The sequence below is a fragment of the Bombina bombina genome, chromosome 1, assembly GCF_027579735.1.
Source record: "Bombina bombina isolate aBomBom1 chromosome 1, aBomBom1.pri, whole genome shotgun sequence".
Classification (NCBI taxonomy): Eukaryota; Metazoa; Chordata; class Amphibia; order Anura; family Bombinatoridae; genus Bombina; species Bombina bombina.
In genome coordinates, this window is record NC_069499.1 from 1,263,578,468 (window position 1) to 1,263,592,773 (window position 14,306).

Here is a 14,306-nt window from a genome sequence, read left to right on the forward strand (position 1 = left end):
TACTTGAGTATAATAGTCTAGATTTGGATATTGACTATGATCTCTAAAATCTACAGCATTACACAAGGTATCATACATCAAATAATATTTTTTTTTTTTTTTTAAAAAGGTGCTTATTTAATTTGTTGGATTTGTAAATTATGGGTGTGGAACTGTTAAAAGATACAAATCTACTTTTCAAGGGACTGAAGTGGTAGCCCAATCTCCTTGTCCTGACGCAAATATATTAAAAAATATATATATATGTATATATACAGTGTGTGTGTGTATATATGTATCTCTCTATCTATCTCTCTATCTATCTCTCTATCTATCTCTCTATCTATCTCTCTATCTATCTCTCTATCTATCTCTCTATCTCTATCTCTCTATCTCTATCTCTCTATCTCTATCTCTCTATCTCTATCTCTATCTATCTCTCTATCTATCTCTCTATCTATCTCTCTATCTATCTCTCTATCTATCTCTCTATCTCTCTCTCTATCTATCTATCTCTCTCTATCTATCTCTCTCTCTATCTCTATCTCTATCTATCTCTATCTCTATCTCTCTATCTATCTCTATCTCTCTATCTCTATCTCTCTATCTCTCTATCTCTATCTCTCTATCTCTCTATCTCTCTATCTATCTCTATCTCTCTATCTCTCTATCTATCTCTATCTCTCTATCTATCTCTATCTCTCTATCTATATATATATCTACACACACCCTCAGTAACATTGTTAATCTGTTCTATGGCGATTTACCACCTGGGTGCAACTAATACATACACACACTCTATCTCGCTCTGAAAAAACATAAGACACAACTGCACAATTATCAGTTTCTCTGGTTTTACTATTTATAGGTATGTTATAAAATAAAAGAAAAATGTTTGTTTTTACTCAGACGGGTGGGCCGATTCTCCACTATCACAGTGATTGGTTGTATAGGATCTAGTTCAGATTTTACTGGATCCTTTCTCACTGTTAATTAATCCAATTAACCCCTTAACGACCAGCGCCATACCCTGTATGACGCTGGTCGTTATGCCCTTAAGGACCAGCGATGTACCCTGTACGTTGCTGCAGTCCTGGGCTTCTCTCTGCCGTGATCTCACTCAAAATTGCGAGATTGCGCTATTTCTGCATACCCCACGAGTGGGGCACTGCAGATTTAGAGTTGCAGAGTTACCAAAGCAGAGACGGCCACTCTGTGGCCCTCTATGCATCGGACAGCGGTGGGACAGATTTGTTGGTGGATGGGAGCGTAAGAAGGGAGGCGGATGGACGGCCCATCGCTGGAGGAGTTGGGACTGCTCGGCCGCGCTACTTGGGAAAATAATAATAATCCAGCTGCGTGATTGAGGGCAAAGGAGGGAGGAGGGGCAACGAGAGGATCATATGTGGGGTAATTTGGTAAAACAGGGATCTGGGAGGGGAAGGGATATTTGGGTATTGAGGGGGGCAGCCACACTACAGAAGAACTAGTATTATAAAATAAACAAAATCACCTATTTTGCTGCAAACTTGGTACTGGCAGACAGCTGCCAGTACCTAAGATGGCCGCTAATAGGTAGAGGGTGAGGGTTAGAGAGCTGTTTGGGGGGCATCAGGGAAGTTGGGAGGTAATGGGGGATACACTACCCTGCAGGAAAAAAATAAAAACTTATTTTTCTACTGGCAGACTTTCTGCCAGTACTTAAGATGGGGGTGACCTTTGGGGGTTGGGGGAGGGAAGATAACTGTTTGAGAGGGGTCAGGGAGGGATCAGGGGGTGGGGTGTGTCAGGTGGGAGGCTGATCTCTACACTAAAGCTAAAATTAACCCTACAAGCTACCTAATTAACCCCCTTCACTGCTGGGCATAATACAAGTGTGATGCGCAGCGGCATTTAGCGGCTTTCTAATTACCTAAAGGCAATGCCAAAGCGATATGTCTGCTATTTCTGAACAAAGGGGATCCCAGAAAAGCATTTTATAAACAGCTTGTGCCATGATTGCACAAGCTGTTTGTAAATCATTTCAGTGAGAAACCTAATATTGTGAAAAAGTGAACGATTTTTTTTATTTTTTATCTCATTTGGCGGTGAAATGGTGGCATGAAATATATACCAAAATGGGCCTAGATCAATACTTAAGGTTGTCTTAAGAGATTAAGTTCACCTAGAGGGTGTTAAAGGGACAGTATGCACCAATTTTCATTTAACTGCATGTAATAGACAATACTATAAAGAATAATATGCACAGATATCGATATAAAAATCCAGTATAAAAACCTACTTAGAAGCTCCCAGTTTACCTCTGTTAAACTGATTAGCTAGAACACCCACTGCAAGTGCATCAATAGCAAATAAAATCACAGACCAGTGTATAATGTCCCTTTTAAGGCTATAAAGATCTTGTTAAGCGAGTAATGGGGGAGGAATCTGTGTCATTGTAAAGGAAAGTGCTGGAGTGTATTATACTGCAATTAACCAGGGTTAAAAGACTTACTATTTGGATTATATGCTGGACTATATTTATACTGGAATGAACCAGTGTTTAAAAGACTGTTGCTATTTGGATTATTGGACTATATGATGAAAACTGTTTGTTTGATTTGCTAGAATACTGCTGTGAACTACAAATAAACGATTTAAGACCGTGTGGATTTGATTTAAATCCTGGTTTTCATTTTTAGAATACAATTTCAGATTATTCTTTCCAGTTATATCAGACCATTACTGATTTGGTTATATATCATTAGATATGCATAGATAGATCATTGAAATTAATGAATTGTTTGATCATATTTGATCAACTTTTCACCTGTACTTTATTGGAAGGAGAAAATGATTATATTAATAACAATTGAAAGTTATTTAACTAAAACAATAAGATTTTAATGCTTGCCCCTCCCTCCTCACACTTAGGCACTTGTGCAGATCTATTCCACTCCAAACTAACTTCTATTCAGTGAGCTTCTTAAAAATGTGTATGGGTTGATTTTTTGTACATCTATTTGCAGGGGAGCAATTGAATTAAAATGACAGTAAAGTCAAAATTAAAGTTTCGTGATTCAGAAAGAACCTGCAATTTTTAATAATTTTCATATTGACTTCTTATCTAATTTGCTTTGTTCTCTTGGTATCCATTGTTGAAAAGCCTGCATAGGAAGGCTCAGAAGTAATGTACTACTGTGAGCCAGCTGCTTGTCACTGTCTCACCCAATGTTTTCGACTAGGCCTCAAATAAGGATTCCAAGAGAATGAAGCAAATCTTTTAATAGAAGTAAATCTGAAAAATTCTATGCTCTATCTGAAACCCACAAGTTATCGTTCATGATTATATGTCCCTTTAAGGTCTATTTATCTACTCTGTATGTTAATTTAATAAAATGTTGCTGTGAAGAAGGGGCATGTTATTTCTGCAGACACAAATTCACAGTTTTGAGAACTACAAAACCAATAACATGTGATATCTTCAAGATAGAAAAATTGTCCAAAATAATCTGACAGAAACCTTTGGGAGAGTATGACATTATATGAATGGATTAATGGAATTACCAGGTTGCTGTTTTTTCTTAGCTGGTAACTTCTGACATTATCAGGTGGGGTAACCAAAAATTAGTATTGTAATGAGTATCATAAAGAGTCAAAAAATGTTTAGAGAAAAGTGGAACCTATTCCTTATTGTCATTGCCATAATTCAGTCTTCATTAAACTATTTTATATTTATAGTGTAATGTCTCGATTTTTTTTTTTCTTTTAAGAGTACAAATAATAAAGAACTTACCATGTTGGGTAATAACTAATGTTTATCACCTTAACAACCACTGACGTACCCTGTATGTCAGTAGTCGTTAAACAAGCCCATATATCAGGCTTGTTTATATTGCAGGTTTTTGCGTTATATATGCATGCCTCCAGAAGTGAGGCGTGTAGTCCTAGCACAGTTTAGCGGCTTCCAGCAAAGCTGTGGTAGGAAACCCCTTAAGGACCACACAATGTAACAGGTTCGTCAGTCATTAAGGGGTTAAATATATTGTATATATTTACCTAATCCTATATACACAAAATAAGTGTCAAGATCTTGTCATAACATCTGAATATTATCATAACTGCCTAAGAGTCAGACTGTCTCTCCAGCATTATACATATAAATTTATATAGCTGTGAGGCAAAACAGTGGGAGCAGCCAGCACAGACATCTATGTACTAGCACAAGGTCAGCAAGCACAGCGCGTGCCCCGCATGACACAAGAATAGCTGCTGCCAGTAAATGGCCTGGGGCCGGTACGAAACAGTGCACTCACCACAAGTAGCACATAGAAATGCAAAGTATAAGCAGAGCCAGCTTCATCTTTCCCATTGCGGGATTGTGATTTGAGATACAATGGAGCCTGTGCTCAACATTCTATAATGCAAAGTTTAGGATAACCTTACAGCCTCTTGTGTTGCCCGGCTTTGTACCCACACTGCCAGCAGTGCCTCATTGCGCCCCAGTCACTGTCTACATAAGCGCGCAAAGTTACCATTGCGCAACAGAGATCCTACACTTGCTCTGCAGCAGCACGCTGCTTCCAATGCACAACAATGACTCTGCCCTTCACATTACAGATCTCAATGAATGAAAGTGCTGGCAAATTGTGACATAATAAAAGCCCGTTTCACATTGTCACACTGTCTACTCTGCACTGAGATGATTTTTTTAAATTGCTAATAGTCTAATTTTTTTAAGTATTGACTAGCTTTGTGAGTTCAGCTGTTTTTTTTTTTTTTAAATAATTTTTTATTGAGACAATGGATAGAAATAACAGAAAAGGGAGTGTGTCCCAGCACAAGACAAATACAAAAAGAAAAATAGCTGATACAGATCACATATGAAAGGTACATAAGAATTAAGACATTGGTGTGCTAATATAGGATTTGTTAAGATATTATCTAGACAATAGAGTTTCAATATTTATATAATAATAGGAGTCAATGATATGGAGATATCTAGGTTGAAAACAGAGAGATAACATTTGACGTAAGTGTTACGGTACCAACAGTGTACCAAGGGTTAATACCAGATGAACAATGTCCTGCATAGGGAATCAGCAATTCACAACCCAGCCAGTTTCCCTGCAAACATGAGACCAAGCTCCACATTTCAGGTTTAAAAAAGAATAACTACTTTATTTGAAGGCAGCACACAGATTTATACACCCTGGCTTCAGGTTACAGAGGGCATTGATTTAACAGTAAAGCAAACATATGAACAATGCATCAAACAATTGTCTATTCACAGGTAAAACAGATTAACATATTAAGTTAATTAACTAGGGAAGAACGTTTACTCAGACAATCTGATGTTGGGCAGTCTAGTTAACATAATCACACAAGGACACAATCAGTTTACCCAGACAGACTCCTGAGACACAATCAGATCTGAAACATACATAGAATACATCTTATTACAGAATATAGGAACAGTTCTTATTAGCTATAAAGTCTTTTATGCCCACTTGGCTTATAGAGTCACAATTGCTCCCAAAAGGTGCACTCACACCCTGTACCCATCCTGTATTTATGGATACAGGGTGACATAGACATAAGACAGAGTTATGAAAGTACATGGGGTGTCCAGCATATAAAATTCCATATTTTCATGCAGTCTCTGGGTATCCTTAAGCCCATGTACCTCCAGCCCAAAGAATGTTCCATAACAGGCCCTCCAATGTACAGTGGCGAGATTGGTTTCGTCACATCTCTCCCCTTTTCCAAACAGACTAACAGGGTATCTGACCTCCTGCCGGTCAGTGCCCTGGTTAGTCCAGCAACCCACCCATAAAACACAATTAGTAGTACAGCCCACCCACAATAAATGGTTACTACACCTGAGTACGGGGAAAACTTGTCCATGTCCAGGTGCCTCACCACAGCTGTGTGGGGGACTGGTACGCTGAATTGGTGGGTTGCGAGGTGGGCAGAGACCAGCTGTACTCTGCCCGGGTGCCAGCACTACCATGGAAGTAGCCTGGTGGGAGCCTGGTTGCTGGAGGGGGAGACCGACTGTCTCCCCTTTGGATACATAGCTGTGCTGCTGGAGGGGGAGACCAATCGTCTCCCCTTTGGCTAAACAGCCGTGTTGCTGGGGGACAGGACCATCAAACTCCTCTCCCTCTGGTTTGTCATGCTCGGCTGTCCAGGGTATGTACTGTGCCATATACCACCAGAGCGCCTGGTAGGCATGTCAGTTTGCTGGGACAATCCATCTGTATTCCCGTTATGAGAGAGAATTCCTGTCCATACAAACAAGGGTTCAAATTCCTCAGTGCCCAGACCAGGGCCAAACAGTCCTTCAAAATCACATCAGCTTCTTTACGAGTTTTCTGTACCTGCTCTTTATAGGTATCCACAATCCCTTCATACTGACATAGGGTGCCCTTGAGTTGCAGCACCTCACTATGAGCCAGCGTCAGCTTCTCCTCCAGTGTCACTAAGTTTTTCTTTAATGTTTCATGTTCCACTCTCAAGCTGGTGTTTTCTGCAGTCTGTCGGTGCAGCTTGTCTAGCAGAGATTCCTGTTCTAAACGTGCTTTTTCCTCTGCGCTCCTCTTCTCCTTCATCAGCGCATTGTAACGGGACCTCCACATATCAATAGCGGATAGAGATTTACTGAGCTCAGCGTCCTGGGGCTTAGCAGCAGGTGGGTCAGTCTCTGCTGCACGGATCTGGGCACGGGTAGTCACAGAGTTAACATCAGCGGGACCCATAGGAGCGTAGGCAGAAACAAGGGGGGCCAAGTCATTTCCAAGAAGAACATCAGCAGGTAAGTCCTTCTTGACCCCCACATTCACAGGTCTAGCGCCCACTCCCCAATCCAAATGTACCCTGGCAACAGGTAGGCTGAACACATCGCCCCCTGCTACCCTCACAGCCACAGTGTCTCCAGTGTACTGTTTCTCAGACACCAAGTTCTTTTGAAGCAAGGTCATGGTAGCACCAGTATCCCGTAGACCACTGACCTTCTTCCCATTCACTTTAACCAGTTGCCGGTTATTCCGGTGGGCAGCTTGCACAAGGTCTGCCTCATGTAGGATGCTCCAGCATTCTTGCGCCTCTACGTAGCGGGCCGCAGGCTGAGGATTACGTGGGATTCCGCCGGCGGGTCTTCTCCAGGACTGCGCTTGGTTCGCTGCGTTTAGGGGACACTCTGGTCTTTTGTGCCCTAGTTGCTTACATCTAAAGCACCGAATAGGTTGTGAGTAGCACCGCAGGGCTCTCTGAGGGTAGTTTGTGGCCGGAGGCCGTGTGGTATAGTGGTGCGCCGGGGTTTGGTAACTGGCAGCTGCTGGGGTGACTGGGGGTCTGTACTCCACTCTAGCAGGGGGCTTAGTGGTAGCAGTGTCCAGTTTGCGGGCATCCGTATACTCATCTGCCAAGCGAGCCGCTTCCTGCAGGGTGGAGGGTTTACGGTCCCGAACCCACTCTCGAACTCCTGCGGGTAATTTGTCGAAGCAATGTTCCAACAGGAATAGCTGCAGCACCTCTTCCCCAGATACGGCTTGGCACCCCGCTATCCAGTGAGCTGCTGTGCGGTGCACCTTACATGCCCACTCAAGGTAGGAATCTCCAGCTAATTTAACAGTGTCTCTGAACCGCCTCCTGTATGCCTCCGGTGTAACCGCATACCTGGAGAGCAGAGCCTCTTTTACAGTATTATAATCCCTGACTTCCTCATCTGGAATGGCCCGAAAAGCCTCTCTGGCCCGGCCGGATAATTTTCCAGATAATATCGTGACCCAGTCCTCTGCGGGTACCTTGTGTAGTGCACATTGCCTCTCAAAATCCGCAAGGTACCCATCAATCTCTCCTTCTGTTTCCAGGAAGTTTTTAAAAGCTGCAAAATGTACTTTTCTCTTTTCCATCTTAGTCAGTATTGTAATAATCCCCCTCTTCCTGAGGTTACTGGCTTGTGTAGTTGCTCTTCTGGGCGATAAGGTTCATTCCGTCGCTGCCACCAATGTTACGGTACCAACAGTGTACCAAGGGTTAATACCAGATGAACAATGTCCTGCATAGGGAATCAGCAATTCACAACCCAGCCAGTTTCCCTGCAAACATGAGACCAAGCTCCACATTTCAGGTTTAAAAAAGAATAACTACTTTATTTGAAGGCAGCACACAGATTTATACACCCTGGCTTCAGGTTACAGAGGGCATTGATTTAACAGTAAAGCAAACATATGAACAATGCATCAAACAATTGTCTATTCACAGGTAAAACAGATTAACATATTAAGTTAATTAACTAGGGAAGAACGTTTACTCAGACAATCTGATGTTGGGCAGTCTAGTTAACATAATCACACAAGGACACAATCAGTTTACCCAGACAGACTCCTGAGACACAATCAGATCTGAAACATACATAGAATACATCTTATTACAGAATATAGGAACAGTTCTTATTAGCTATAAAGTCTTTTATGCCCACTTGGCTTATAGAGTCACAATTGCTCCCAAAAGGTGCACTCACACCCTGTACCCATCCTGTATTTATGGATACAGGGTGACATAGACATAAGACAGAGTTATGAAAGTACATGGGGTGTCCAGCATATAAAATTCCATATTTTCATGCAGTCTCTGGGTATCCTTAAGCCCATGTACCTCCAGCCCAAAGAATGTTCCATAACAGGCCCTCCAATGTACAGTGGCGAGATTGGTTTCGTCACAGTAAGTTATAGCACCGACTTTATGACCTTAAATACAGAATGCGCACAGTGAAATCAAAACATGTGTGACTGGGGCATATAGAAATGAAGTCTCAGTTTTATAATACAGGTAACTAGTGGTCCCTACTCTCAAATAAGGGGTATTCTATACACTGAAAATAGTGAGAGAAAGGGAGCTGGCATTTATCAGGCCTCCCGTAGGCCTGCGTATATAGGGGGGTGAGGGATGCAGCGGGCAAGAGCCGCTCATAATGGGGAGGGGAGAAGGGAAGGGGAGGGGGGGCGGAGCTAGATAATTTGTCTTAAAAATATAAACTACAGGGCGATGTGAAATGGAATGGAATAGGATCTCAGAGCTTTTGAGTATACTCCTGGATAACATCTCTAAAATATGAAAACTAGGGCATGTGAATGTAAGGGAGATTGCCAAAAAGGATACTAACGGGGGGGGGGCATTTCTATAGACACAAAAAGTTAGATAAGGGCCACTACATGACCCCCTCTCCAGGGAAGGTGCTATCTATAGACGGTGCAGGTAAAAGGAGAAGGGATATGACCCGCAGGTACTAATCGCCAGCGGGAAAGGGAGGAGAGGGGCCAGATAGAATTGGGAGGTGTCTAAGAAGGCCATATCCTGAATAGCCAGGGTCTGGGGGGCCTGGGGAGCCTCTGGGTGAGCCCCTCTCCTAGGGGAGTGCCACCTATAGGCGATGCGGGAAAAAGGAGAAGGGATATGACCCGCAGGCATTAAGTACCAGCGGGAAAGGGAGGAGAGAGGCTCAACGAAAACAACTATTATGTGCTAGAAATATGAGCAAGCGCATAAATAAATTAAGGGTGATATTCATACAGCCACAGAAAATGATAGTTAGTAACAAATAATATAAATAAACAACAATAACTATTAAACACAACATAAAACCGGTTTGGGACTTGTTACCCAGTTGCTGTTAATCATTCATAAACTAGTATGTTGCTGGTAATAGGAATAACTCCCCTTAAGATGTCCCAGCTAATAGAAATATCTAAAAGAGGTAATATAGAGCGTAGGACTTTAAACTATACATCATCATAAGAGATACAATGTCAACAATAAGCTTTGTAAAGCTAGATAACTCTGTTTAGTGATAAATTTATCCTATATCTTATACTGGAACATATGTCCAGCACCCTGCAGAAAGAACCCATGTGTCTAACTAAGGAAAGGATGAAAACTTGTATGCCAGACCGTGCCTTCCCAGTAAGCACTGCCCAGCAATGTCTAGTGATGCCTGCATGGAAACACTACAGTGACCAGACAAAGTATCTCTGAAATTAAGGGAACTGTTTGGCAATATCAAAGCTCTAAATATTTCACTAAGGAGCAGATCAACTCTCTATCTAACTAAGGCATGTATAATAATGTGTTTCTATACAGTGGGGAGCTTTAAAAGAAGGACGGTGGTAGCTTGGAAGCATAAAATGTTAGAAAAGCTGTGGTAAGACAAACAGTCGCAATAATATATAGAGATACATATATACACACAGATATCATGTTTCTATACTTCAGAGTCATAATATGAGTAATAGGGGATTATCTAACAGGTCAATATTTATAGTAAAGGAATTAGGATTTGGGGTTTTAATCTCCTGCTTACTTGAAACCTGTAGTGCAATACAGTATATAAAAACAAAGGATAAGTGTATGGAACAGCAAACTTTATAAACCACAGTAGAAACTGGACTATGAAGTGAAAAGTCCCGCAAGTGGAGACAACCTTAAGAAAAACTTTGGCAATATAAGTTTGTGGCTTAGGAGGGGTTTAAAAATACAACAGTCACCCGAAGCCATTATTAATGTCATAGACAAAATTTCAGCCCACTCCAGTCCTGAGAAGATATTGTGATGAATCCTCAGCGGAGGTTTGAGAGTAGAATAAGGAGCCACAGCTAAAAGCAGATTCTTGTGTGAGAATGGCAGTCTTGGAAAATTGCAGATATGGGCTTGTAAAAGTTTGTACCTTAGTGCTATCATAGTTCAACCTATGTTTACCTGCCTCCTGAGACGCAGCATGATTGAAGTATGCTGCGGTCTGTTTAGCGCTCAACACAAACCTCCCATTTGATTGAGCTCCATCGCAGGTACTAGGACCTGCCGTGATATCGGAGGAAGCGTAGGCCTTCTGCTGCAGGTTAAATACTGTAGACGATCGGGACCTGTGAGCCCGCGACACCTCCCGGCATGTTACAATCCCCGGTGCTGGCCCTGCAGAAGTAGAGAGGAGCTGAAGGGAGCCATTGTGGTCCTTGAGGTCCGTCTGGATCGTGACCTGTGTATAGCTCTCAGGTCTGGATAAGCTGCTCCTATTAGCTACGTCTATTAGAGGTCCTCCTGTGGTGTGGTCAAATGAGCGCAAATTCGCTGTAGCCATCCGCTTAGGCTCAGTAGCCAAATTAGAGCCAGTATGAGTGAGGCCACTCCACGACTTCTCCAACAGTCGGTCTGGGAATTGCTCAGTCAGCTTGTCTGTTTGCGTGACGCCATCATAACTCATAGCTGTTACTCCCTGAGTCGCCATTTTCAGGGTGTCAAGTAAGTTAGAAAAACGCCTGTCTATCTGGTGATCCAAGGCTAATAACATAGTCTGCAGGATCTCGTGTGTCTCCTCCATATCCAAAGCGGGAATATGTCAGTTAAGGGGAAATCACAAGACACCTATTGAACTCAGTGCTCTGAGAAGAGGTGTAGGGAGTGTTGCAGCGAGGCCTCAATAAGTCAGATTAAAGTATAGGCTGATAAGGTGGTAAATCGGGTACAATAGAGCTTTTGTGGGCTCCCGGACTCCTCTTCAGGGTATCAGGTGTGATTTGAATAATCATTGAAGAGAATGTAAGCAGTAGAAACTGTTGGAAAAGTCCTATTCTATATAGTTGGAGCCGGGAGCTCTGCAATGCTGCGACCATCCACTTAAGCGGCTAGCTCCGCCCCCTCCAGTTCAGCTGTTTTTTAATAAGACTGTAGCCCTACTTGTCTGACTATAAAAAAAAAAAATACTGTCAGCCCAGCGCCCAGGACTTGATTTCATGGGCGTCGGGCAATATACAATCCAAACAACCCTGTCCCAATGTTCTTCCACCAAGATGTCAGTGTGGGTGCTGGGGTGTTATTTTTCAGCTGTTGCTGCTTGGTTGAGTATGTCCTAAAGTGATTTGAGTCAGTTTTGCAAATAAAGTGTGTTATAAATAATGATTATTATTGTTTGTGAGGAAATCTGCTGCATTAACCACCAATCGGTCCGCCATGTTACTGACGGCTCCATCACATTTGAAATCAAATGGTATTTATACACGCTCTCCCCTCTTATGTCACATCATTGTTAAAGCACCACTAAACGCAGTTAAAAGCATAATTGATAAATGCATAATAAAAAGGCAATGCAATGTTCCTTAAACAAAATCTACTACTTTCAAAGATAGTTTAATTTTCCTTCTCAATGCATAATTTGACAGCCAATCACAAACGCATATACATATATTATGTGAATTCTTGCACATGCTCAGTAGGGGCTGGTGCCTCCAAAAGTGTGTGTGTGTATGTGTATATATATATATATATATATATGTATATATATATATATGTGTGTATATGTATATATATATATATATATATATATATATATATAAAGATTGTGTACATTTTGATAATGGAAGGGAGTTGTAAAGTTGTTTAAAATTGTGTGCTCTATCTGAGTCATAAAAGTTTAATGTTGACTTTACCATCCCTTCAAAGAGGTTTTGCAGTATGTATTAAAGCAAGGGATTTGTATTTAACAGCCGTGAGGCCTAGAAAAGGATCCAGCCACACTAAGCTAAATTTTAGGTGCAGCTGACAGGGTCAATTGTGGTGTACACCCTTAAGTGTTTTAGGGACTTTAAACTAGCCAGCGCTAAATTTTCAGGCACCCAGTTGCTCCCAAGCACCTGGATTAATCAAGCCCTAGATTATTATTTACGTTTACGGATTAACTATTACATTATGATTATATTTTACACCTACTAACCACTTATTTGTGATTCCAGAGACTTTTGGGAAGACTGGGGTGAAGCTCAAAGGATTTCTGCTTCTCTTATGGACAGCAGGTCCTATGAGACCCTTGTTGATTTCGATAACCATCTTGATGATCTGCGTAATGACTGGGCAAATCCAGATATCAACAAATCCATCCTCCATCTATGCTAAGAATGAAGTGATCTCGGGCTTGGTTCATGCTATGCAAGAACACCTCTGAATGTAGAAACTGTTGAGAATTTCTAACGGGACGTGACGAGGCAGCTAAAGATGGAAATATGATGCATGATAAAGAAGGCCACGGAGCCTCTTTGAGGTGTTTGGTTGTTGTTAGTAAGAAACTAAGGCAAGAAGCATTTTGACGTCTATTTGCAGCACAGAGAACAGTAAAATAATCAGACGAATACACACTGGTTGACCATTCAGTTAATGTTTTGTCTTCTGTTATCTATGATGTCAAGAAGAATTTCTAAGGATATTATCAGTTTTCTCAAAATGCATCAAACGTCTTAACACTGACTAAATAATAATTGAAATACTGTTGAATTGTAGTTTTACTTTTCATGTAATTTATATAGGTTAAATATTCACATTGACCATGCTTAGACCAATATGGCCCAGAGAGAGGTTTAAAACTTTTTTATATCACTACATAATGAAAACCTTTGATTGCGTTGTGATTAACACAAAATGGCTAAACTTGGTAAGATTATATGTTTTTATTGAAATAGGGTATTAAATATTGCAAATGCCTTTTTTCCCAGTACAATTTAACAGAATTCTATTTTGCATGGATTTAAAAAAAAAAAAAAAAAAAAAAGTAGCTTTGCATTGCTGGTGCAAAACAAGTATTTGTCATCTGAAACACTCTTTATTTTATTTTTTTGTGTAAGTTCTGTTCAAGTACATTTGCTGCTTTGTTTAAAGTGTCCCCAAGAAAGTTTGCGTTATCCTTACTATTGTTTACCTCTTGTGATGTTTATATCTTTTGTATGATCAATTGCTGTTAAAAAATTATTATAACTCTTGTTTTGTTCTACCATTTTGTACCCTACAAGAAGCCTTATACCAAGAAAATTACTCTCTAGTCTTTTTGTGCATTTTTTTTGTTACAAATTATTTCAGATCTAAAATATCCAGTTGCGGTTAGCTTTTAATGTGTTTTTGTATTTTTGTTAGGGTAGAATGTATATAAAAAAAAACTTTTATAGACAAATAAAAGAAAAAAAAAATCAACTTCAAACACCACAAAGAAGGCTTACTTGGTTTACATATTGAAGTCTGGCTAAATAACTGATACGATTTAATAGTATATAATAAGTTACTTTGTTTCTGTCACAAAGGTTTAAAAAAAAAAAAAAGTTTTTTATTGAAGTGAAGATCATTATCATTAATACATTACATTTTATTTGCCATTTGTAAAAAGGTGCCTTTTGAAATGTATTTTTATTATATTAATACAGATTCAAATCCCCAAATCTGGAATTCCAAAATCATGGAATTTTTAGCTGATCATTTTAAGAAGAAAAAAATAATTGTGAACACTACTCATTTAAACCCTGCTGAAAGTGCTA

The 14,306-nt window shown here is 40.5% G+C and overlaps 1 protein-coding gene across 4 annotated transcripts in view; it reads left to right on the forward strand.

Annotated features, from left to right (window-relative positions):
* EMC8 (ER membrane protein complex subunit 8) overlaps window positions 1-13,812 on the forward strand; it is a 78,226-nt gene extending 64,414 nt beyond the window's left edge. For all 4 annotated transcript variants that reach the window (XM_053700944.1, XM_053700941.1, XM_053700949.1 and 1 more), the window contains one exon: window positions 12,744-13,812. In XM_053700944.1, the coding sequence (XP_053556919.1) occupies window positions 12,744-12,903 (160 nt within the window). In that variant the 3' untranslated portion in view covers window positions 12,904-13,812. The remainder of the gene's footprint in view (window positions 1-12,743) is intronic.
* The last annotated feature ends 494 nt before the right edge of the window (window positions 13,813-14,306 follow it).